This window comes from Styela clava, chromosome 4 (assembly GCF_964204865.1).
Source record: "Styela clava chromosome 4, kaStyClav1.hap1.2, whole genome shotgun sequence".
NCBI classification, from domain to species: domain Eukaryota; kingdom Metazoa; phylum Chordata; class Ascidiacea; order Stolidobranchia; family Styelidae; genus Styela; species Styela clava.
In genome coordinates, this window is record NC_135253.1 from 14,093,499 (window position 1) to 14,121,280 (window position 27,782).

At 35.4% G+C, this 27,782-nt stretch overlaps 2 protein-coding genes across 2 annotated transcripts; one reads left to right on the forward strand and one right to left on the reverse strand.

Moving 5' to 3' along the window:
- Nucleotides 1-2,505: 2,505 nt before the first annotated feature.
- Nucleotides 2,506-14,541, reverse strand: LOC120325949 (polycystin family receptor for egg jelly-like). The gene is made up of 18 exons (XM_078111636.1): nucleotides 14,390-14,541; nucleotides 13,317-13,604; nucleotides 12,166-13,193; nucleotides 11,571-11,574; nucleotides 11,185-11,460; nucleotides 10,455-10,841; nucleotides 10,049-10,285; nucleotides 9,412-9,984; nucleotides 9,171-9,338; nucleotides 8,917-9,012; nucleotides 7,876-8,841; nucleotides 7,390-7,793; nucleotides 7,088-7,264; nucleotides 6,855-7,015; nucleotides 6,191-6,483; nucleotides 5,875-6,112; nucleotides 5,580-5,801; nucleotides 2,506-5,503 (listed from the first exon to the last, which is right to left on the reverse strand). Exons 1-18 carry the CDS (start codon nucleotides 14,478-14,480, stop codon nucleotides 2,542-2,544), a joined length of 8,571 nt encoding a protein of 2,856 aa, XP_077967762.1. The 5' UTR covers nucleotides 14,481-14,541; the 3' UTR covers nucleotides 2,506-2,541.
- A 5,093-nt stretch (nucleotides 14,542-19,634) lies between these two features.
- On the forward strand, nucleotides 19,635-26,497 carry LOC120326305 (uncharacterized). Its single transcript, XM_039392566.2, has 5 exons — nucleotides 19,635-20,179; nucleotides 21,822-22,066; nucleotides 23,383-23,585; nucleotides 24,381-24,535; nucleotides 24,718-26,497. The coding sequence occupies exons 1-5, from the start codon at nucleotides 19,720-19,722 to the stop codon at nucleotides 25,038-25,040; spliced, it is 1,386 nt and encodes a 461-aa protein (XP_039248500.2). The 5' UTR covers nucleotides 19,635-19,719; the 3' UTR covers nucleotides 25,041-26,497.
- The last annotated feature ends 1,285 nt before the right edge of the window (nucleotides 26,498-27,782 follow it).

The window sequence follows — 27,782 nt, forward strand, 5'->3', positions numbered from 1 at the left end:
AAATTTGACGGTACACCACAACAAACGAAAAAAACAAAGTGTAACTTTGTTTTTAGGTTCATATTTCAATGAGAGATTTGTGGTTGTTTTAATGAGCACAATACATAAAAGAGCAACTCGAAGTTCGCCGTCAACATCCTTTATACAGTATCGTTTATCGTTTTTGATCAGTAATAAAGAGGAAAAGCTTTGTTCGCACACATAAGTTGTGCAAAACTGGAGCAATATTTCAATAGCTGCATTGGAAATGTGCTTATATTCTTCTTTTATTGAAATCCAAGACACATCAAGTGGAATTTCGCTGAAATTCAGTCTTAGCGTTCTGTAATTTCTTACTTCAAAGAAATTTTCTCGAATACGCAGGGGTAATTCTTTCGTTAAGCTCAAGTTTTATTCATATTCGATTACTACACGACTACACGTGCTATGTTTTAGCCTCGACAATAGGCTTTACCAAAGCGTGTATATAATATGGGCTTCACAATATATCTGCTTGACATATAGGCCTATTCCTTTTTACGTCACAAATGCACAGTGGGGGGAGTAAGGAATTTGAATTGGTGTCGCTCAAGCTAACGTAAAAGCAGGTTAACTTTACGTTAGTAGAGTAGTAGACTAACGTAAAATTAACAAAGGATAAAAAAAAATTGTAAAAAGAAGAGAAAAGTGGCAATTCCTGTGCGGCACACCTGGCATCGTCTCGCGGCAAACCGGTGCGCCGCGGCACACCGGTTGCGGAGCACTGCTCTAGCCCAGTGTTTCCCAACCCGAGTCCGCGGCCTCAAATGAGTCCGCAATGAGCCAGAAATTCACAGGGGCCGCACTCAAATATTAGAATAGCAATTTACTATTCGAAAATTTGGTAATACGTGACGCGACAGTTCACTTGCGCGTCGCTTGCGGAAACGAAAACGTCGATAGATACCTAAGTGGTGTTTCTCGCGAGTTCGAACAACGAGGAATAAATATTTTTTCTGTTAGGTGTAAATGGTGACAACCGAAATTTTCTAAATTGAAAAGCGGCGATGCAAAATACTAAAAATAAAATGGAGAACACGATAAGTTTTGTTTTATGATGGTCCTCGACCGATTAAAATGCTTTTTTACGCATTGCAAATCGCAAAATTTCTGGTGCTACCGTAGTTTACGTACCAGGGCATTTTCCCGTAGGATTCTTTTCTTTACTCCACATCGGTACGTATAGTACTGGAGCGCCGTAAGTGTTGTACAAACAGCTCAGATTTGTCGAATTTACGAAAATACGAATCAAAACTAAATATAATTCGGCACTTTACCACACATTTTTGTGTGCACGGATTGTCATGATATTTTCTCATTAGTATTGCTAAAAGGATCACAAATATGGATGGATTGAATATTTTATCCAACAGAAAAAATTATAGAAAAGTCGGCTCTTTAACGAGTGACGTATACCCGACGATTACTTCAGAAGTTGTTCCGCGAGAATTTCAAGGCGATAAATATTTAGGTTTGATTTACTAATATACTAAATATAAATCTATTTTTAATAAGTACTAAATTAAGTTGTCCATTCTGGAAATTTATAGCAGATAGTAGGATTTTTCTAACGGCGATAACAAAATCGCAAGATCGCAGAAAATATGTATCAAAACTGAATATAATCGGGCAATATATTCTCACATTATTATGTTCGCAGATCATCTTGTCGTAAGTCGAGTAGTCGACCGCATCTGCGAGTTACTATGGACGCAATTGAATTAAAATAGAAAGTTATTTTAAATTCTCGTCGTTGTCATGGATTGAATATTGTGTCACAGAAAAGTTCATTACACACTAAAAAAGTGGGCTTTTTAACGAACGCGTAATTGCGGCAAATTTCCGATTTTGAAATTCGTTAAATTTCTGTTGTGTTTGGTTTTATCGCTTCTTCACAAAGAGTACGGTTGCAATAAACGCACCTTGAGTCCGCAAAGGTTTTCGCGGGTGAGAAAATGGTTGGGAAATGCTGTCTTAGCCTGTTGAAAACAGAGTTATCTTCTAAAATTTAGATGTACATGCTGTTTGTGGGTTAGCCAAATTCTGCAGGTACTTGAAAAACGATAGCGTAAAGCGTTATGTGATATTTTGCGGGTAATTCTAAAATCATTGCATGTTGGACGATCTCCTAAAAACTGCTTTTCAAAATTGCAAAAACCTCATATTATTTTATATTAAATTATTCTAATTTTCGTGGGGGATTACGTGCTGACATCTTTAGGAGCATATTGCCATAGTACAGCTACAGCGAAATGTGGAAGAAATAAGAATCCCTTTAGACTTCAACCGAAGAGACATTTCTAACACGCTGTTATATTAGTAGAATTTAAATATTCTTCCTCTCAAATATTTTAATCGAATGACAGTTGTACACAAAAGGTTGAGCCTTGTAGACTTAAGCTATTGAAAATTGTGTTGAAGTCCACTGAATAGGAGAAATAGCCTACTCAAGATTACAATCTGATACTCGACCAAAATAATCACAAATTGCGAATTTACCATAATTCTTTATTTCAATAGATATCAAGAAACCACATCATTTTTTTCCCTCAAATTCGAATTGCGTCTCATAAGTTTTCGCTTATTCATTGCGTCATTGTTGATCTTATTAGTGATGTGTCTTTCTGATCCGGTGATAGCAACTGGATCTAGCGTAAGAGATTTTCTCATAGCTTCTGTAATGTCATGACGAATAATAGAACCCAGGGGAGGTCTGAGTTTTATCCGTTTATCTGAAAACGCACGAGATTTTAGACCCAAATATCCTGCTGTTTTTTCAAATAGCCAGTGCAGCGCGAGAGTCTCAACTTGATGAGCCTCCTCCTTCGTCGCTTCATTTTTAGCGAAAAACAAAGCATCCGATAAAACAGTGGCGTAAAGATTAGTGTAAAGCGTCAATGTGAAAAAGGCAAAAAGACAAAAGTAAATGCTCCACCACATTTCTTTGGTTACGCCGAACTCCGGATGTGACACATCCATGCCTGCAGCCACACTTGTAAGAGTAGTTGATGCTGTTAGGAACGAGTGGAAGTTCCATCGCTGTGGTCCAAAAGACACTTTCCCAATTAAAGACGACGCAATGGTGATGATTGCAATCAATGTCGCAACTCCGATTATGCTCTCAGTTGCCACAGATAGAGTATAGGTCATGATTGAAACAGATCGACTCCCCCTTAATATCTTCAACAGATGAATGTAACATAAAAATGCATCAAAACTTATAAGATTCCAATAAATAATTTTAAAATAGGCTGGCTTCGAAAACGACAAAAACTGACTTGGATCGTTCTTGAAAGCGCGAGTAAGTTGTGCTGCGCTAACAATGTGTATGATATAATATCCGTAAGCTGCAATAGTAACGACGACAACCAACATGGTTAGCACATTCCAAATATCGAGGAACATATTCATTATTGACAGAGCTTTCCAACGCACATCTGAACAATCGTTGAAAAGGGAATATAGATGTGCAAACGTAACAAAGATATGTAGAACTTGAAGGCAAACAATAATAATATCTACAGCATTGTACATATAAACTGGCCTGTAGCTGTGAGCTTGGTAAAATTTATTGACACCTCCAGACGCCAAAAACTCAAACACGAATGTCGCAGCGGTAATATGACCGGATACTGGTTCAAGTAATGCAAACTCTAGAAAAACAGCCGCAGATTTTCTGTCAATCCATTTAGCATATTTCAAGGATTTTGAAACAGACAGTGCCTGTTTCATCTTGTATCCAATATCCACAACATAACCATCAGCCGGATAAAAACTACGGTGTAGAATGCTCCCCGGTTGGAAGTATGTATCAGAATTGACATCAACTACTTGATACCTCCAAGGACTGACAAAAGTGATGTTGTTTCCAAGATATTTATCTTTATTATTCCATGAATCGATGTAGTGAGATTTGTCATAATAATTAACTGTTGATGAGTCGCTTTCGGGGTACAAGCAAGCACAGCCTGCTCTTGTCAGCTTGGTATTGAAGCAATTGCATTCATTGTCACTCGGGAAGCGTAGTTGTCTTAGACGTATCGGTCCCAAAACCTTCATCTGGTCAAGGTATGACAATTCGTGGGTTTTGTATAGAACCGGTATGACGGAATTATCCAGAAAATCGAACAATTCACCTTTTCTTTTTACTTCATTCAATGAATCATGGAAATAATTTTGCACTTGATTACTTATTCTGGTTATTCTATAATCACGTTGCGTCACAATTAAAAATGTTACGAACCCTGTCAATGCTATCCATAAAAATGTATCATACCAATATCGCTTGACTTGTCTTACCGCCAGGCTTCTTTTCCCTGTCTTTATACGCCGCACAGACGGAAATACATCGGGTCCTATCCATGACTTACTCTTGTTGAAACATCTTGATACATTCAATTCCAATAATGTTGGTGACGACGTCTGGCATTGTCTCCATCTGATCACAGCATTTGCTCTTGCTGCTGTACCAGTGTAAGCAGCCCAGTTGTTTGGATCTATTTGTTTACCATTAAGTACGGCATATATCGCCGCAGTAACGATCAATCGGATTGGAGTGATAATAAACAGCGTTTGGAAAAGAGACAAACAGAATGTAGTGAACCATTCAACAAACTTTACCTTCCGATAAGAAAGGCCATACACCAAAGAAAGGACAGAGCATACAGTTATGTATGTCACAATGAGAATCCATACTACCCCTGATACCCAGCCTGGCAGAAAAGATTTGGAATTTGGCATATAAACGATGTCATGAAGAAACATATTGGGTTCAAGGTATGCCTGAGAACGCGTTGAATCAGCATCACCACCGTCTGTATTGAATAATGAATGAAATGATGAATCAAATTGAGAAGGTTTGTTGCGGTTATCTTTTGCATGTTTTCTTCTCAATCCCCGCATTATGCGTTTTGATTTGAAACGTTTATACCAGACTCTTTGTTGAAGTTTTTCTTGTCTTGTTTCCAGTTCTTTGACTTGCTCAGCCACTATCGGAGTTTCTTGGTCAATTGGGAAATCCCTTATTCTAACTTTCAATTTTCTCTTTGTTGATGAACTATTTCTATAATTGACCTCGTATTTTTCACATTCCCTTTTTATATTATAAGCAATCTTCTTTATTTCACGGCAGGTTTCAAGAGTTTCGAAAACGTTTTGATCGCTTTCGCAACTGAGAAAACTCTCCGAATCTGATTCAAATAAGTCACTGTTTTTAATACCATCGGATACTATGCAAGATTTCACGAATGAACGAGGTGGAATATATGTACCCGACGACTCTTCAGTCACTGCATTATTGTGTTTCTTTCCACAAGATGGCATCAAATCATTTGCATCTTTGACAATTCCAATATTCAAGTCAGATCGCGCACTTCGGTATGATTCTTGACGTTTAATATTAGTCCATTTACTTTTATCTTTTTGTAGCGTTTTCAAATAGTTGGCCAAACTTTTATCCCCAATTCTGCGATAAGGTTCAAGACGACTGAAATGTTATAAATATTTTAAGCCATGCAATTACTAAAGGGAAATAGCAAAATAAAACCGGGGATTCTACTCACCATATAAATTCTGCCAATATAACATGAATAGGTGTTGTAACGATCGCTCCTTCAAAAGCGATAATTATTGGAGATAAGTCAAATTCTACAAATCCTATTGTCATAACATAATAACTTGATCCACCGACTTCAAAAAACATATTCATGATAAGCATTGTTCCGAAAAATGCAACTGCAAGACATCCCAATCTTTGTACTCTAGTAAACGAGCTACATCTCGGCCTGTGAATAATAAATACCCGAAACGTGAAGACGCCTGTAATTGATTTTCTAATTCAAAAAGATCATTACCCACTTAAAAAAGAAAGACAACCAGACATCTTCTTCGCTCACAATTTGACTCAAAAACATTTTCCATAGATGACAAAAAGATGCAAGCCTTTTTGTGCTGTCTTTGTGTGCTTCAATTTCACATCGAAATGGATAAATATCCATAGACAACCATTTATTAATCAAGAAATAAGATGGCGGACATTCAGAATTGTGCAAATCAAATACAGCTATCCGATTCAAATGCCAGGATGGATTTTCTCCTGCAATGACATACACATGATACTTTGAAATTGAAAAATGAATCAAAAACGCTATATTTGAGATATGAAATTACAAACCTCCATTATCATGCCAAACTCGAAGTTTTTCTACTTGTCCCAAACTTGACGGAGTTGCAATAAGGAAAGAATCTTTTCCCGCACGCTGTAGTGTAGAACAGTCAGGTGTGCTGATTATATGTGGCTTGGTGGATACTCCTTTACTGCCTTGCAAGACAATAGATACTTTGGCGGTTGTGCCGGCTCCTCTCAACATTGCAGTTGAGACAACAACTTCGTATAGATAACTGTGTTTTGTATTATTGTCCTCAGGAATAATAATATCTGATAATGTGTAGCTTTTCAAGTCATCCCTTTTAGAAAAATGAATTTCCAAAAACCTTCAAGTCTAGTTTGAGTTAAGACTAGTTTATGAAAAGTGGGGAGAGCAGCGATCAGTACTAACAGATTGGAAAAATATATATATACAATGATGGTTTATGATCCAACGATTGCGTTTGTTGGTTGGTACAATGCCTGGTTTGCGATCCCTGCTGCGTTTTCTGTTTAAAAGTTATGTTTTAATCTAGGTTAGAAAAGATAGGGCATCAAATAGAATGTTCAAATATCTTTTCTAATTAACTATATTTTGATGAAATATGCTATTATATTGAATTTTGTACGTAGCATTAAATTCGTAAACTGATTATGTATGTACTATCTTAGCAAAAGTAAAGATATTCACCTGCGCGCCCATGGCAAAGGAACAATAAAAATGGCCCAGCAGAGAAGTATTACAACCATAACATAATAATGTGAACGTAATCGGAGAAATAGCGAGACCACATCATTGAATTCAATTTTGTTGGGAGTGATTATCAAAGCTGATGTGAAGAACAGAGGAACCTAAAAAGGTAATGCTTTAAAAAAAAAGTAAAATGAAGCACATAAAATATTATTTAGCACAAAGTAGCTCACATCCTCGTCGTCTGAAGTCATCGATGCTAGATCGTATGGTTTCCCAGGTTGTGGGCCACATTGGCAATGAATCATGTTCTCCTTGGACAGTTTACCTACTCCACAATATTCGTCATTCCATGAGTCTTCATTGTTATTCCAAACCATACATGATGCGCTAGCAAAAGTCAGAGATACCTAGAAGATGTGACAATGTTAAAAGATGACATTTAAAAGCTATTCTTCAAATTTAAGCATTTACGATCAAAGTATCCGTCGCTGTTTGAATAACGATTTTCTAAACTGGTGTAAATTGTACGTACACTTTGATAGGATATTGTGTCGTCAGATGTCGAATCCGACTGCAAATGTTCCATAACAACGATGATTTGTTCACGGCCATCTGAAGAGGATTGCTCCAACAAACTGCCAGGTGTTGGAATACTCCAAGGGTCTGGGTCAAACTCTGACGTTGAAGATGTTTCTTTGGTAATTGGCAATGTTGTATTATACAAAACTTCATAAGCTTGAAAACATTTAGAATTTTTTGCTAGAAGATCGAGATTTTCACATTCGCCAGTATCGAATTCAACAATTTTTTTTGCACTTTCTTTTTTATTTATAGGCAGCATAAAACTTAGTTTAACACACGGCACATTAGGGATGCGGCACGGGCGACTAGGACGAACAACAATGAAGCTATTCTTGTACTTGGATTCCACCAAACCTATGAAAATAAGATTGGGACATGAATATGCCTCTGTCATAAAAATATTACGTGCCTATATCCTGACTTATATCATACTTACTCCGTTTTCGTCGATTTGATAAAGCTGATAAATCAAGATCCAATGATGCAACTGCGTAACCGCAAGATTGAGTTATTGACGAAACAAAAGTTTGGTTGTGGCTTGCCAAGCAGGGCTTCGGAAGATTGATCGACAATGAAGAAATGATGTTTTTCGGTGGGAAAGGAACTAAGACATGAACTGTTTTATTCCGAATAAGGTTGAAGTTTTCACCAGAACTCTCTGTGCGAGCTCTACTGTTTATTTCATTTCCCAAATTTTCTATTTTTAGGCTGATTCCAACAATGAAAGACTGTTCAACTCGTTCATTAGGCTCTGTAATTACGTTTGGTTTGAAACTACCCAGTGGATGGGATGAGAATGTAGATATCCCAGTTGAAATATCAAATTTTCCACCGTTTGATTCTGCTTCAGATGGGTCAACATCAATCTTCAATCCTGTTTGGGGATAAAATGGCCCCGGTGAAAGCAAATTCAATTTGGATTTCGTTACAGATATATCAATATTTTTAACCGATAAATCAGTTGCTTTCTCATCCATGCTTTTGTGTTCTGATGCGGTCAAAACTACCATATTCAAACTTTTCAACATGCCTTTTCTGATTGCTTTTTTCATATCGTTAGCTGAACTAGAATTTTGTTTATATGTTTCTAGTTTAGAAACAATTTCAAGTTGACTGGACATTGCACTGAGTACGTCTTTTGAAACGCCTTCGAAGCTTACACTGGACTCGGTTTCAATACTAGAATAATGTTTTAGGAACTTAGCAATAATTGAAGTTGATTTTTCTGTAGAAATCAAGATGTCTTCAATTGTATTCGACGACGTATGCTTATACGAAGAAGCGATATTTGTCGCCTTCTGCAGGACTTGTGACAACGATCGTGCATTTTGCAACGAATCCGGTTTTATGTTTTCCAGTTTTTTGGTCACACTTTTCAAAACGGTATCACTGAAGGATTCATCTGGAAAAACAGTCCATTTCAGAATATTTCATATGAATGGAAAAACAATTGATGAAGAACATGTAATTCTATTACCTTGCATTGACTCCAAAATGGATAGAGAGGAAGAAGCAATCCTAGCAAACTCTACTATATTCTTTTCTCGGAAAGCTTCGTCCAACAGTGAATGGTCTACAAATTATACAATATTGCTATAATTTAACTTTTACATTATTACTACTTCTGACAAAAAAACTTAAAAACGTAAATCAGCACGCACTGGGAATTAAATCATTCAAAAACTTTCAAGAAACAATATTAAATTACAAATTTGAATATTACAAACTCACCTTTTATAATGTGCTGTTCCAAAAGATTTTTTTGTTCTTCGGGCGCCGGTGGAGTTATTTTTGCCATAACAAATGATTCGGAAACACCACCTGTCTTCTCATTATATGATCTTATAGTTATTATTAATTTATATCCATAACCCTTTTCACCATGCGGAAGTGCAACTCCTGCAATAGAAGATGCAGTTTGTGCATAATTTTCTTACCGAAAAATTTGTACATATAAACTGGTAAAGCTTACCTTTTGCATGTGGCGTATTACCATGATAAAATACGATACCATTAGTGTTGCATTGATGGCAATCCACGTATGACATTTCGTAAGTGATGTGATAAGATGAAGTGTGTCCTTGACACCCAATATCAAACTTTGTAAAAAGCGCTGTTCCCGTGGACGGACTAATAAAACATATCTTTGGTGGAGGCGAATCTGATACTTGTGCATAATAGGTTGCGGAGCCCGAAACATACTGTTCTTTCGAGTCCTTGTATCTTGCGTTCATATTGACTGATATACTGTATGTTCCGGTTTGAGAGAACGCTGACGATTTTAGTTTAAGGTCAACACCTCGTTTCTCTGTGTGGGAATCACGAGACCAGGAAAATATTTTACTAAAATCACTGCTTTTAGAATCGGGTCCCTTGACAAACCACTCAAACTCGACATTAAATGGAAGAGAGATGTCATCAACACAATTTTCACATGTTGCTTTCAGGTGAAATTGTTTTGTGGAGATTATGTTCTTACCACAATTTTCAACACAATGTATTGCAACATACGGTTGACCTTCAGTCTTGTTTTCAGAAAGCATATCTAAAAATGATGTCATAATGAAATTAGGTTTTTTATGTATATATAAGTGCAGCAACATACTTACCTAAAACTGTTTGAATTTCTGGCGGTGCAACTTTTAGTAAAATTGTTCTATCATCGAATGCTATATTTCCAAATTTATCAATAATCACAAGTCGAAATAAATGTACTCCAGTCAAAATATCAAACTTCGAGACCCGGATAGACAAAACATTTTTGTGGGATTTTGTTAAATTTTTCTCGTGTGTTCCACTAAAATCAGATACTGCAAATCCATTGCTAAAACAACCGCCATCATCAGCTGCATAAATGATATAGAAACATTAGTACGCACTAAATTATATTGGATAATATTTTAGTTAGTGCCCTCCAATGAAATGCAACTAGGCAACCAAATTAAAAGTATTTCATCCTGTAGTAAATATGGCTAATAATTTACAAAAAATCTAAATAGAAAAACTACATTTTACCTGGAAGTTCTTCATCAAAATTTATTTTGTTAATATACTTTCGAAAAGCAGCTTCCTCATTTTTCTTTCTGCAAAACCACAAGTATCTGACGTCGCGGTCCGGTGTATATTTTTGTTCGCTTTCGAGATGAATAGTTGAATCACTAGTCACGTACACAATAAATTCTTTTGCGCCTTTAATTTTGGCTTTCAACGGAGGAGAAAGTATTTGAATCACGAGAGTGTCGGAGGAGTACAAAGGATTGTCTTCACAGAAAGAATTATCGGCAACACGAAACACACAATAATAAAACCCCGGCGTCAAAATTTTTGACGATAAAAAGAATTCAGAATTTCCTCCTCTCTTTGATTTCCAATTTGGATCAGAATGGTTGTCGCTGAATGCACCTAAAAGGAATACGTTAAATTTCAACGTTTGTAATTTTTCATTTATATCACTGCTGTAAGTTATTTTGTATGACACGATGATTTTGCTCACCCATCTCTCAACTATACTGACGCACATTATTTTCTTATAAATGAACAAATGATTTTGGTGCTGCCACATATATAGATATATAATATATATATATACAATTTTCAACGTATAATGTCATGGATATATCAAAATTGTTGATGACATACACTGTAAAAATATTTTATTCAAGAGCTTACGCGGAAAATGAAATTAATAAGGATTAACCGTTTCAATATTATATAAAGCTTTTTATAATGCAGGCTTTTTGTTTACCTGAAACGTTGGAATATTCTTTCTTGATACGAGACACAGTCCAGGAAAAACTTATGCTAGTATTTTTATTTGGCATTTCAGGACAAGGACGCTGAATGAATTCTCCCGAAAGCACAATGTTACGACCTTCCTCCAGCTTTATGACTCCATCTGTTGATTGTGTTTTTATCTTGGCTTGTAGTCTTGGACAAGCAGCAAATTGTGATACGCATATCTTTGATTTTTCGCGTATATGCGTTAGCTGAAAAGCAGAAACATTTTTGCTATCTCGATATTCTGCACATCAAATATACTTTGGAACAGAATATTGGTGTCGGAGCCAAGGTGCTGCTCCATTCTTTCGTTCAAGATGTTTTCTTTGTGTTCCTATATTAGATAATATTCACCAATCTGAAATGAATTTCAATGACTTACATATACATACACCTATCCAATACATAGGTGTTATCAGTTACACTCATTTTCGAAAATACAAAACCTACTTGTTGATTTTTTTTTGCAATTTGAAGGGCGCACTATAACAGAATTACAATTGTGTAAATGTCTATAAACTAAAATGATGTTTGTCTGTGCGGGTTTTGACGTTTTTTTTTTTATATCTTCGCAAAAATACCAACACTATTCCTAACTGAAATACGGGCGTGGAAATTTGAAATTTGTTAGAAATTTACAACAACGCAATCAATAACTTACGTACTAGAAGACTAATAAACTCTCGCTACTGATAGGGTGTGTAATCTAGCCTTTCCTCGCTATTTATACCATGCATAAAGAACGAGTGGTTAGCTATGCCTAATATACCCGACCTGCACTCGAAACTGGAGTGGAGGGGCCTACTCTACAATTGCCGCCTTCTCCTGCCCCTGAATAAATATTAAAATAGTAATTCGACCTGAATTCTTTCTTACTATATTGACAAGCTCGACATAGAGGAGTCGTAACTCTTAAGTTTTAGAGACTCCGGTGAAAAGCGTCACTTACCTTATTTTTTACGTCCACTGTAACATAATGAGTCCCGAATTCAGCTAAAGTGAGCTTGAAGTGCAACAAGCAATAAGATTTGGATTTCCTATTGAAGTTATGCAAATTAATATCGGGCCACCGTTTCACGTATTCCTCAATAGACCAGGAGTTGTCAAAACAAATCTTTTTATTCTTGTATGGTAATTCAGAAAATATTGTTTTATTTGTGCTCAGCGTTGAGGCATTGACCGACACAATGAAATCATTTGCTCGACTGAAAATTTCCTTCGGAACGTTACTCGCGACGACCAACTCTAATGAAATGTTGGAATTCTTGGTCGCGGTTACGTTATTCAGAATTAGAATTCCTTCCGTGACACCCATGGGATTGAGTAATAAGCTGAAGTGAAATGCTGATATTCCATTTTTCACAATTCCATTTAGGGGTGTAGGATTTGTTGAATTCAGTGTCAAATTAAAATCGCTTTTGTAGCTAATTAACACTTCGCCCAAGCTCCAGGTCCACTCACTCGATTTATTCGTGGATATTCCCTCAATGTGTAGTATATTTCCAAGTGGAACAGCTACATCTGGAGTCTTTTGTTCGTTTTGTGTGATTGTAAATGAGTCATTGAAAAGGTAAAACGAGGTTGCGCAATGGAAATTCACAGTGACTGACTTATTAAACTTCTCAGTGTATATTGTCATAGGAACTACGACAGCGGCAAATTTCATGTCACCACCTTCTAAATAAATGTCTAGTTCGAACAGCATATAAAAGGTGCCTATTTCATCAATTCGCCTCTGTATCAAAATGCCATCTTCTACTTCAGTGAATATAAACATGAATCTTGAGCCTGGTTCATATTCGGTATCATTTAGATATTTATTGTAAAATACTGTAACTGAGGATGCATTGTTCCATTTTCCAAGATTAATTTTAACTTCGACGACATCTCCGTTAGCCACGGGACTATTGCTTGTGAATGTGACCGGGTTATCTGGTTCGTTGATGGCGACATCGCTGGTCATTAAAGCACTGTGTTCTGAAAAGAAACGATGCCAGTGAAATATAACGTTAGGTAGTAAACGATACAATATTGACAATGTTAGCTTTAAAAAAAATGTAAACATATATTCCTAATTTTGTTAAGCCTTAACTGGCTTACCTTGGTTTTTGAATTCACAGCGTATTTCATGTTTTCCCGCTTTCTGAAACGTTACTAAACTTTCATAATGCTTCGTTGAGTTTTTTATAGTGACTTCAAAAGTTTCCAAGCTTGTTCGTTGCTTTATGCTTATTTTTCCAATGGCGCGACTCAATATTTGACAATGAGCAGTACAAGGAGCGCCAGTCAGCACCCAGAATTTAAAAGTGTAATTTCCCGGATAAAATACAATGTCAGGTGAATGCCATATTCTAGCTCCTTTAATTTTATTTTCAACATTTTCATCGCCTGAAAAATTACAAGAAATTTCCATCATAGATAGATAGATAATTTCCCGCATCCTAAATCCTCTTGTCTCGAGTCAATCGTGCTCAATTTGTAAAATAATAGAGGAGCATTACACAAATATATGTGCGGTTCTTTTATACCGTTAATTGACATGCATCTTGCCTGATCAATCTAACCCAAATTTAGAAAAATAAACTGCAAAATTTGGGATGAAAGCAACACGGACTCAAGTGCCCAAAAATAATATAAAAGGGGAAATTTTTATGGCGAATAGTTCTGAATTTAATGGAAGGGCAGTATTTTCCAAGAACAATCTAGCAAAAAGATCCTTGGATGAACTCGCGTTCAAAAATAAATCTATAGATATACTGCGAAGAATAGTTATGTGGAATAAGTGCATTTTTTAATCTTCCTACATTTAAAATTCACAGTTGCCAGTCAGACAAATTTCATTTATAAAACCTTCAAGTTATCAACCACCTCTTGCTGGAGAGTGTATATATGTTCCAGCTCGAAAGTATAGATTGTCGGTCGTCTGATATTCTACCTTTAGTTAATCACAATGTCTACTCTACGCCACAGTCCACTAATAAATAACCCAACCAAATAGCTTATCATAAAACAGTTGGTCAGTAATCGGATGCAATTTTTATGTTTACCGACTGCCACTATTTACTTCATATTTTCTTCGCTTTATTTATTCGTCCTATATATCGTTATTATTTTATCCAGTAATACCGCATCCTCAATGCAGTATTCATAAGCTCACTCACTAGTCAACTCACCTTTGATCAAACATAAAATCGCCCACAAGGTTAAGCCATATATCCAATGTCTGAGTTTGATATCAGAGATAAGATTCCCATTCCGAAACATTTTTTAATGAAAATTTCTCAATTTTCTCAAATGGTTCATTTTTGCTATCAACCTGTTTTGTGACGACACAATGCTGAAATGAAGACGTTGATTTTAATCTGGCTAAAACTTACACAAAACCGCAGAACAGATGGTATAGTTTGAGATGACGTAGAGATATCTCAAAGTCGTACACTTTTAAAGGAAGATTGATATATTGCCCGCAGTCGTCACCATTTAGACATTAGTTTAAATAAATGTGCATGTAACTATGGAGGAAACGGGTCATAATCAAATTGTAAATTGAACTCGTTCATATTTTTCCGCGATATTCGACGTCGAAATTTCTTATAACAAAAACTTTTCATATAATTTATTTTGCAAGCCTTTTGTTTTCGATTACTTTTATTTTCTTTAATTGTCCCGAAAAGTATTGAATTTTTTTTGTTAAAACATCGGAGACCTTAGTGACCCGTATATATTTGTTTTCACGCAAAGCTATTTACCCGTCAGTCGGTTTTAGCTTTGGTTTGAATTATGCTAATCGTTTCCGAACGAAAGAGGTATTTTTAACGCTGTCCTTATTACGAAAGTCTCTTTCAATAAAAAAAAGATCACTCTTGGATTTCCCACTCTTCGTGATGAAAAATATGGACTATATAAAGCGCTATTGAAAACGATGCATGGATGTCAAAAATGACAAGTTTACTTTTCATGGATCAAATAATTCTACGGGACCTTCCCATCCCATGCTTCCGATGAATACGACATATTAGTCGAAAAATAATACGAAAAGTAGAATATTAGCAGAGCATACAAAAAGTCTGAAGGTAAATTCCCTAATTTAAAAGTTAACATTATCTGGTCATCGGTACTGATATGAAAAAGAGGTATGTATTTTACGAGAAGAAAATCATGTTTCATGCTAAACAGAGTTGAAAAACATACTGTTGGTAATTTTTTACCATTATTATCATAGGAGCATTACTGAGGTAGGCAGCTTTTTATTATAATAAACTCATTGCTGTAGTTTGCTTATTCATAAAGTTTACAGCCAACTGAGCACAGCAAAAGCCATTGAAATTCTGTAAGGCGAGTTTAGATAGCTGTTAATTAATATTGTCATGCAATTTGCCATGTCATTTATGTCGACATATTATGCAAATGTATACCTGAGAATTTGTTATAGAACTATGACGTTAATATTCCAAAATGTGTAATTATAAATGTGAGTTGAAATTAATTAAATTTTGAAAATAAGAACGACGAACCGGATGATATCCGGTATTCATATAAATAAATCCATTTGTATTCCTTCCTATGCCAAATACCCAACCGTAACGCTGTCTATTCGGGATTCCCATGATTCATCGATGAAAACACGGATATAGAATTTCAAAATTAGAAATACATACTAGCTAAAATCTTTATCAAAAATACAAACAGAAAATTTTACGTAACTTTGGCAATACCAGGCAGACAACCTGATTTAGCTCCATTTCTAATGTCAGATTCAATATTTATTACTAATTCGCACAGATACTAACATTTTTTATCACTACCGCTTGAATGAAACAGCAATGATGATAAACTGGTAGACATGGTTTTCATTTACCATAATCCTTGGCTGTGACAGTTCTCGATTGTGGGGATTAAAATTTAGACGTTTGGGTAAAATAAACTTTATAAGTTGTCACAATTGTATGGCACGGAAAATGAATCTCTCATTATATATTAGTCACGTATAAAACTTCCTTGAACAAAGAATTCATTATAGATTCAGCCTTGGTTAGGAAAAACTGGACGAGTGGAATGTTTTGTGAATATTCTAAAATGAACAATTACTTGTTTGTTTAGTTCGGGAGATCAGAAATACTTTGATGTGGCGCCATTGAGTTGTCGATGACAAATCTTATCGTGAGTTTATATGGAAGTCGAGTGTGTGTTCAGTTTGTCTCGCGATGTGTATCAATTAATAGAAGACATTTATGTAAATATTTTATTGAGTTTTGAAAGGCACAGAATTATTGATTTATATTACTTTGTAACTTTGGTTTATATGGAAAGGATAAATGATACAAAATGATCAAGTATACTGTGGGATATTAAGACACGGCAACTTATCGGGGAGTATAAGAAGAAAATTATAACTGAAACGTCTTTATATTATTGGGAAATTTGAAATCAGTGTGTGATGACGCACAAACTGATGAGAAATAACAAAATTTTGCGAGTGATGCAAACCCATACTGGCAAATATATTTCCGTAGGAGGTACCTACTAGCCTAATTATTTTAGAAGGGGGTTGATTGCATGGAGTGGGAGTAGGAACTTTGCCAGTGCCGATGGCGAAACATGTTCAGATTAGAAACAGTGTTTTAAAAGTACATTGGTTCTCGTCGGTTTGAATAATTAAATCAGTTTAGGTTTGAATAAATATATCAATGCAATTGATATGCGGGTCATCCGATTATTTATTAATAGTTTATATTCCGATTTCTGTCTCGATTAATAGCGATAAGGCCCCAACAAATTCATGGCTCAAAGAGCTAATTTACATATGAAAGTTTTCAAACTCAGGCGACAAAATTCTGAAATATCAATGAGAATTATCTAAGAATGGCTGGAGGATCTCGAAATAGCTATTATATTTTAATTAATGCGATATCTGTGTATGCTTCGATGAGTGCAAGTACTCTATTTTTGCGGGGTTTAAGGAAGGACAAACATACATTGAATGCTTCTTCATGTATTTTCAGTTACTGGCGTTTATTAGATATTCTTTTCAAATATCTATCCATCGCCGCGAGCGTGTTTGTTATATAAATTACGTTGGCAAAATACTGCTATTGACAAATTTTCATGACTATTAAATTTATGTTATGATTTCATAAAACCTAAAATGATATTCGGAGATTCTAGAGTTCGCACCGTGGATTCCCAATATCAAACAACAGACTCATCTTAAACCAAATAAATATGTTCGTGGTGAATCTTGATTTCTACTTCGTTCGATTTATTATCACAAATAAGTCAATTAGAAAAATTTGGGAAACAACAATTTGGCACGGAACACCTGAATAGAGTTCGGGTAAAGCTGTGGTATGCGACATGAGTAACAGGTTGGATGCTTGCTTGTGTGAATGCAAGCTGAATCGTTATGCATATTTACATGTGTTGACTAACTTTGAAGTGTTATCGTCTAAGTCTTTATATTGAACCCCAGAGAAATCTGGCAAGACTCGAATTTATTTTTGAGCAGAAATAACACGGATTGAATAATCGGAGTGGTACTTTAAATAGTTCGCATCCTCTTGAACCAGACACGACCTATTATTATATTTATATACAGTCTAGTTTGGCACATAGATAAGTGGTCAAACCTGGCTCTTGTATCACAATATCGTTTTCTTAAGGATTAATATGTTATCATTATTGGTATATATGGACAGTTCTCAATTTTGGTTCAAGTGCCAATGTACTTGAAAAGGTTTTAAAGCTATTACTAGGCGACATTGGTGTGAAAATAGGCCAATGTTTTTATTGTAGTCAGCATTTTGAAAGAGAATTGACGAAATTGAAATAAGATAAATGAATGTAACATGTGCCAACCATAATAAAATGATTAGAGGATCGCATCTATTTGATTCGTTCAATGACATGTATACAGCTAACGAATTAAAAGGGCCGCAATGCCATTCGTTCATTACCCACTATTTTACCGTGTCGATTTCGAAATCTTATAAAAATGATGTAGACGGTAACTAATTGTTATGCTTATTTGATACAGCATGGCTTTTTCTATTACAACAAATTTTACATAGAGATCGAGGAAGAAGTACGTATGAATATCAATATCACCCCAATTCTCCAACAGAGTCGTGAAATATTCACCATTATCTCTGACATTTGAAAATATATACACTTACTCTTTCTTTCTCGGCAGCGCTTCCCGTCCATTTCCTATGAGATACAACATTTATTATTCAACACTGGTGATACCGATACTGGTCCACAGGGAATGTGGTGTCATTTCACCGGAGATCGTGTGTTACTAAATCGTATTTTATTCGCCTTCAAATTTTTCAGTGCAAAACGTAGAGAAATATAGCATCAGTGTTGATGGAAATATCTTAATAGCATTGGGACGTAGAAGATAAGTATACGATACTCCCGAGAATAAGATACTATTATGAAATAAAAGAGTGATAAGATAGATTAGTTTTTAAACCATACCATTCCTCTTCTGAGAAATTTCACCTCATAGTATGAAATTTATTATCATATATCTTTGGTTGCGAAGTGCAAATCCATCTCTCTCCTGTGTTATGTAAGAAAATAAGATAGCAGGTTCACAATTTAATTCTTTCATAGCTGCTTCGTGTAGAAGAGATATATATTGCTATTAGACTCGAATCTAGAGTCTTTTTAATCTAATATTAATGTTTAGTTAATACCGAAAATAGATTTATCAGCAGTATTACCGTCAACAAAAACGGATTTTCGATAATTAGTTTGACTCGTAAAATTATATTTTCTTTCATGAGTCATTTATGACTATCTGTGGGATAATTTTAGCTTTAAATACCCCTAACTAAAACGAAATTGGGCAGTTTCACTATGATGCTCATATACAAACTGATGTCGGGTCAAGGTGAATTGAATTCACATGAAAAATGTATTAGCCGTTTCGACTTTCTGAGCATCGATAATTACTTTTGGGTGCATTAGGAATTTGAATACATGGACTCAAACGTGCGATGCTTAAAATTCATTGGCACAATGGCATAATTTTTACTTTTTACTCGACATTGACACATTTGTGATACCTTCGAACCGAGGGCAGTACAATGATATTTGATAAAATTTCGCTAGATAAATGCAACCATAAAGTGAGGCCAATATTCCCCCGTACGGGGCGGGATACAGGACGAGCAAGGCCGTTTATTCGAAGTATGTTGAACACTGAACAGCGTTGTTCTATCAGCAGTTTTGTTCATAATTTTATTGATCCACACGCATAAATAAAGACAAACTTACACAGTATCAGTTCGTAATGTGGAAATGAAGAAATAAAATAAAACAAATGATATATGTGTATGGGAAATCATTACTGACGACCAGAATTAAATCACTCTATCAATTTACAGATATTTAAATATGGATATATAATAACGGATATATATAAGATAAATGTATTTATTGATAAATACTCATATATTCTTTCCGGAGAATTTACGCTCGAAAGGATCGTATTAAAATGAGGGCACGATGTCACAAAAAACTTTCTTTAACCGAAATAAAATACTTAGTTGTAGGAACAATTTTATTTGCGTTAGGGACGCAAATTGGTATGGCAATGTGGAGTAAATATGTCGTGTATACCTCATTCACACGACGACGTGATAAGACTCATACAGACATTCATTCATCAAATATCATAAGAACTTCTACACAACGAAATACTGAAACAACGGCAGTGAGAACAACAAGGCCAATCAATCCAACAATTGGATATACTTCAAATATCGTGCAATGGACGTCTTCTGAAATGGAGTGTTCTTTCAATAATATTCCTACGAGACCACCGATAGACGAGCGTCGATATTTCAAAGCGTTGCCTGAGAAATTCGAAAGTACTATATGGCCGCCTGTCCGACGTAATGACTGTGGCACAGGACGTCTTCAACGCCCGTGGTCGTTGGACAGGATCAAAAATCGTGAGTATTGAGCATTGGCCTTCCTGATACTTGGTAATAAATTGGAAAATCGGAACACCTTCTATTGTTTTCAACAGGCTTAACTCACATGAAATTACAAATTTCTCATTTGAATCGCGCTATTTGTATCACGTACTTCATGCAAATGGCGAGAAATGTAACCAATAGAAAAATAAATAGGTTGCTTGGTACTTGATTCCAAAGATAAATATACAAAAATAGTACACTGCTGATATTCAATCGACCCCCATATTTGTGTGATATTAATTGTCGAAATTCTAAAACTTCAGCAACATCGGACGAGTCAATGTCATTGTGTATATTAAGGCTCGCTGTTTAATCTCCGTGGTGTAATGCAAATGTAAAAAAATATATATATTCACAGTATAGTGCTGACGAATTATTCCAATTGCATTTGCCGAATTCGGAACTGGCACCTCTTTTTTCAAATCGAAATTAGGTTTAATGAACGCTTGAGATCAAGATGCATATTTTCATGGTTGAAAACTATTCAATTTGAAAAGTATGGCAGACAAGCATATATCGAGAATTGAATATGGCCACGTTTCGACAATACAGTAAACAACAGAATGCATTGTAATTGCTTTTTCGATACAAAATTAAGCATCAGTGCTCATTGATTGCCAGTAGATTTACTCGAAATTACTATTTATATTTCCGGTTCAACATATGATAGTGTACGACCCTTGTACTTCAATTGAATCGAGCACACGGTCAACTTCACCGCCAGCTAAACATATGGTTGCGACAAACGTGCATAATTTATACGCGAATTGCGCAAAAGGATCATTTGAAACGACGGGCGCTAATTCGCTCAATTACATTTATTCATATAAATTACAAATAAATACACTTTTAATTGAAAGAAAATTTAAACATTGTGACCTTTTCGATCGAGAATGTTTTACTTTTTATAGAAACAATAAAGTATTAAATTGTACCCTTTCAAGCGAAAAAATCGATTGTATTGTTGAGGCGAAGGTAAAATTTAGCATTTTGGAATGCGATGCTATAGCTATGACGCAAAATAAATATTTGGTTATAGATTTACGTCGTCAACTGATACATATTTTCTATTGTCTCAGAAACGAAAATTGTAAACAAAAATGAACAAAAAACAACATCGGGACTATTTCTGCCTTCTTCAATTTGATCACTTTGATCTAATTAGATTTACCAAAATAGCATTTTGCGTCAGGTAATCTGGTTATCAAATTTCAGATGGCATAAAAGCTATGCTTCCCTGCAGATGCAGATGCAGATCGAATGCCTTATTTGCAACGATCGCTCAGTAGTTGTAACCCATATTTCCCATTTGAAAATTTATGTTGCAAAATATTATCTTTTAAGTAAAATTCACTGTGAATTCAGGGAAAGTAAAGTTGATCATAAATTCAAATGCGCATTGTGAACCTAACTGCCGCCTTTTTCTGCCAAAAGTGCAATATTGGATCGGTTGAAGAGATCGTATGTGTGACCGAATTACATATTCACCCCACATAATTGGTGGTCCCACCGGGGAACCGTGCCATATATTATCCGCTAGCGTTAACATTAACATAACGTTGTTAATACAAAACACCATCCTTATTTTTTACAATATTTGCAATTATTTTCTCAGCATGGATGATTTTTATTGTCAAATCGGCACCACATCATTTCCCTCAAAGGCACACAGTTCGTTCGACATGGGGATCAATATCTTCTTTCTACAATAAAACCATAGTAGTTATCTTCTTGCTTGGATTGCCATCACTACCAAACAAAGAAACTTTGTGGCAGAAAGCCATTGATGAAGAAAATCTAGTATTTGGAGACATATTACAATGCCACGTTTTAGATAGCTACAAAAATCTACCAAATAAGGTAATGCTGTATGTAAAGAAGAAACCGAACTTTTTATATTTTGCAAAACGCTGACTGTATGACTTGTTTATAAAAACCATTCCTTGTGATTGGTACTTAATGCTTTATTTTACCGTCAAGGTAAGGTAAGTAAGTTGTTTAAAAACCCAACATTGAGTAAAAAAACTTGCTTTGTTAATTCAATTATAAGACCAACCAAGTGTTTGCTAAAATAGTTATTTGATTATATATATATATGGTAATGCGAAACCTTGTGAAACACAAGAATTGAGAGGCTTAACTTGCCAATCCCCCGCGCAACGCTCTGCGTGTGATTGACAGTGTTTAAAAAAATATAGGCATGTGAAACTTGGAGGAAGTGGAAGTCTTCTGTTTCGGAATTATTTTGTATCAACGAAGTTATGGCATAAATCAAATGAGCTTCATTCAGCGTTATTTATTCATATATATTCTTTAGCGGTGCATATTGACATGAATGAAACTAATTTTAAAGAAATCGTTGTAAAATCTCTATTCTAAACATAAACTAGAATTCTTCATGCCAAATTTTCCATTAGCCAGAAATTAATTCAGCCTAAACATATTTCTCTTAATCGCATTAGGCTAATTTACGTTGATTTGGCACCGATTTCGCGATTTCTAAAGTTTTCGTGTCAAATGGGCAATCGTTGTGACAACCTGCTCAACTTTGCGTTGACCTTTTCATTTGTTCTGTAAAATCAGTTTATCTTACTCAAGAAAATGGATTTACATGCATTAAATGGACAGCCACGCCAATATTGCCGGTACAAATTTTGTCCCCTTGTCGTAAAATGGATTATTAGAAGATCCAGTTATTGAAATTAAGAAGAACATTTTACAAAAAAAAAATGAGAACCTTTCGCAGATAATGCCCAGTACAGTAATTGGTTAATAGATAAAAACTTCTCAATTTTAACTTGGGATTAAACTGCCTGCATTATTGATGCTAAAGTCTACAAGATAATGGAGATATCGTATTCTTTCTCAATGAAGATTGAAATTCTTATTCGCAAGATAAATGCCGTCACATATATCGACCAGTTCAAAATTTACTACATAAAATATAGCAAGACTTTGTATATAAGAAATTGATTTTTCGACCCACGAGAAAAGTATTATCGTGGAGAAATACGTTATGTGATAAACGTGTTACACTTATAAATAACTGCGACATTACCACGTATAAATCAAAACATCAAATCTACCAAATTTTTCAAAATACCGACAATAATATTGTCCAAAACTCTTACAAATCAAATATATTGCAATAGTTAATTCATTTTATGTATTTACAGGTTCTAGATTCATTTCAGTGGGTATTGAAGCAAGATTACAGGGGAAGTTTCTATACATTAACAGATGATGATTGCATGATGAGGATTACAAACATTCATATGTATTTTGATCATCTGTCAATCGATGAAGCTCGTCACAATATTTACTGCGGGTTTTTATATGACAGAGATAATAAAGCAATTCGTGCTGAAAAGAGCAAGTGGTGAGTTTTTGCATTTATTATTATTGGTGTTAATGTCACAATTAAAGATACAAATAGGTCACTTCTCCATCAACGAAATTGCAGAAATTCGTAATCGTTTTGCCCTGATATTGATGGATTTGAATATGAATGACATGGCTTAGCTTAGTTGTGACACATGACAGTATCTGATGCAAGATGCAAACATTGACAGTTGGCATATTGAACAGAAAATCCAATTAACTTAATATGAGATGTCGATTCAATTTTGCCAGTATTTCTATATTTGCTAGATACCAGTAGACTTCCAAAAAAAAATCCAACAGTGTCTATTCTAAGGGATGGCGCGTGTGGGTTTGAACTCCAGATTAATATCCTATAACACGGTGCCAAATTGGGTACACAGTTCAAACAATTATAATGCAAAACCTGAAAATATCTCGTAGAATACAAGACAACTCTACAACAGTTAGGCGTATGTGCGTATGTTGTTGAATATTTTTGTTATTGTTGCAATGCTCGTTTTTCTGTTTGACAAAAAATGAATCTCTCTCTCTATGGATTTAGTATTGTGGCCTAATACGCCCGCATTCCGCATCTTAAAGAATCTCGGGTTTTAACACTAGATTAGTTTTAGCTTATTATAGTTCGTTGTTTTTTACTGATATTTCCCTAAATAAACCGGAAACGGAGCTAGAAAATTACGAAGGAATCTCATGCGATGCTTTGATATCCTACTTTCAAAAATGAGCAGAAATTTTGCAAAATAACTTTTCATAATGTAGTCGCGGCATCATCATTAATTAATTTGTATAGGTCGATGAGTGCATGGCAGTATTCAGAAAGATACTACCCTACGTTCTGTCATGGTGGAATGTACACAATGAAACAACCAATGTTGAAAACGTTGTATTGCATCTCTGAAGTTACAAACACGTCCGGATTCCATTTAGAAGATGTTCTGATTACAGGTGAATGCAGATGAAAATATCTTAGTATTTATTGGTGTCGCTGGGACGCCTGGTGTTAATACATCTTAAAGTGACAAATGAGATGCTTTATTTTACCAGTTTCAAGTTGAGTCAGTTATTATTGATGTTAAAAGAGAAAACCATGTTTCAATATATCTTTCATTGTCGTTATATAATTTCAGGCATATTGCGTGAAAAAATCGGGGAAGGAGACGTCAATATAAAACCAGTGACAACCAACACAGGTAAACGACTAGATTTAATGTACTATCCATGGGACGACAATGCTGCGCGAACTCTGTGGAAAATGAACCACAAATGGATAGCATGGAACCGGACACTCTCCCAATATCGATACAGAGGACTTTTAAAAAGTAAACCACTGCCAAGTCGTAGAAATCGATTGGAAATAACTAAGTTACAGTCATTTTGGCGCCAACAATGGATAGACAATTTTAATGTTAATCCTAAACCTCACGTTGAATATGAAAACCGAATTTCCTGACCTACTCTCAGATGCAGATTTGGACGATAAAATTCTATAGCCCGAGAATGGCGAAATATTTTTTAATGAATGAGTCAAAAATTATATCAATATTGTAAAAAAGAAAAAGAAGACTGTGTGTCATGGAAATTTTCCAATGTATGCATCGATGAGAAACTTCGAAAGTCCCATAATTCTTGATTGGTATTTTATAGATTTAATTTGTGTAATTTTACACATATAAGGCTCATATCAGAACTGAGCTGATTTCTGGTACTCGATTTTACGAGTTTTCCAATTATGTGCAACAACGTGGATTCGCATGCATATGAAATACTGAAAACCTACGGGTAATTTTTCCATTGTTTCGAAAGAGTTCAAAAGAGCAACTCCACTCTGATAGAATTATATTTTTCTATCGACAAGCAGCCACATTGAAGTCACTACCTCACTGCTCCATTGTTATTTTAAAATTCTGTTGTCGTCAGTTAAACGCTATAAAATTTTGTTTTCCAACCGACAATTGCACGTGGGAGAAAAACAAACTGCTAATTAGCATCTAGTTCTCGTATACCCCCCAAAACATTATTCTACCATTTTGGCTCATGCGAAAAGATCCCACTGTAACAATACAAGTTGCAAGAAATGAACAGTTGTATTGTATTGAGAAATAAATAGTTGGGTCATATACGTACGCTGTAACAGCAATGTTGTTAGTAGATTGGATGCATACCACCAAACCGGTGTAGCAAATGCGGCATTCAACTATAATTTATCTCGTCAATCAACTCTTTGTATTAATAGTATGTAATTCAGTTTCTATTTTCCTGATTATGATTATTTGCGACAAGGCTTAGCAATGGATTAACGGGTGAAATACGCACGTGCTTATGTCACCAAGGAAAAGAGAGCACCCCAGAAATTTCCATTCCTTTATTACCGCGACGGCAGCTAAACTGAACTTGAACATATTCCAAGTGCAGTTTTAAGTATTTTATGGCGTCTGAAGCTGCCGCAGAAGAGAGAGAGACCCAGTCTATACCGAGGACCGTTTCGTTTTTTATTAATTATGTTTTTGTTGTGTATATATTTTCTGGCGGACAAAACAAATAAACTCTCTCTCTCTCTATTTCCTTAGACAGGGAAGCCTTAACCGGGCTTAACCGGGGGAGGGCATAGTACGGATCCGTGCCGTTTTGATCGTCTTGAGTGAAGTCAAAATTGCTAATGGTGACCCAGCAATGAATAATAACAGCTATACTACCAGTTTTGACTGAGGATTCTGAACAGTATTGAAGTTACGGCGAATGCTACAGGAAACATTCAACAACTGACGCTTTTAAAATGTTTCGCAGTTACGGCGAAATGCTACTCAAACCGCTTAACGACTGAATCTTTATAACAGTACTAAAGTACTGTTAAAAACCACTCTTCGTTGAACTTTAAACGCATTGACCCGCTTGAAATCAATTTCGGCTGTTTTTCTTTTTCAAGTATATATATATCATCTTAAACCTCTATATAAATGCTTGTAGGCAATGGAACTATTTTCAAAAATTATAATGTAAGTTAATCATAATTCGGCATTTAATCGGTAATACTGAACTGGCACTTCCATACAGTGGTTACCATCATATAGTTTAGTTACAATGCTCAAAAATAAAAGCAGTATAATTGCTTTATTTATAAACTGTAATGCATTTTTCACTTAAGAGATTTCATGGCGTGAAATTATTTCAGAAGGCCTTCGTCAATCCTTGGAACAGGTTCATCAAACCCCAGAGGTTATAACTAGGCTTACCATAAGTCCCGGTTTAGCCGGGACAGTCCCGGATTTGACAAGCTGTCCCGGCGTCCCGGCCGGTTGACTCAAATGTCCCGGTTTGTCAGCTCGGTTCATGGGTAAAAAATTCAAATTCATTATTATTACAAATTTTTTTTTAACGGTGACAGCCTATTTACCACTGTTTTGCGACACACTTTGCTAGTGAGAGAAATCGCTCTATTGTTATGTCACAATTGGTATATGTTTTAATGCGTTTTCTGGCGTTAACTGCCGAAATGTCGTTAAGTTGTCGAAATGCCAAAAAGAAAGTACAAATTTTCTGATGAGTTGAAGAAAGATTTTCCTTATTTGAAGCAAACTGAAGGAGGAAAGGTACACTGTACGCATTGCAGATCTGTTTTTCTATTAGTCATGGCGGACGTTCAGATGTCAACGATCATATCCAAAGCAGGAAGCACAAATCATTGAGGCATCGACTCGACTGACCAATTTTGCGATAACAAATTCGGATGATTCTGTGTCGTTGGCAGCCGATATTTATCTATCACACTGCTACTCATGACCAAAGTTTTGACTGCACCTCTAAATTAATTTCAAATTTTTTTGAGGCTAAATTTGCATTATCTTGTAAATATACACAGTTAGAATTTCTGATGTCCGCTGTCTGATAAGCGGATTCGCTGATTTTGCACGTTTAGCCAGAAATAAATGAGAGTCGGTGCATTGCTCCGCTGTTCTCCTCTGAATTCAATGATGATTTACTTCAAGCTCGAATGGCAACAAAACGCAGAAAAGTTGATGCTAAGTGCAAAGGGTTCAATGGCGCTGAAAATATTCAAATGGAATTTTTTGAGACGCAATGAGGAAATGAATCTATATTCTATTCGAGAGATGTATCACTGCTTGATTTTTAATATAAAAAGTATCGTCCGTTCAGTTTCAACTTTCTAAAAATATGTGCGGCCCGCCAATGACTC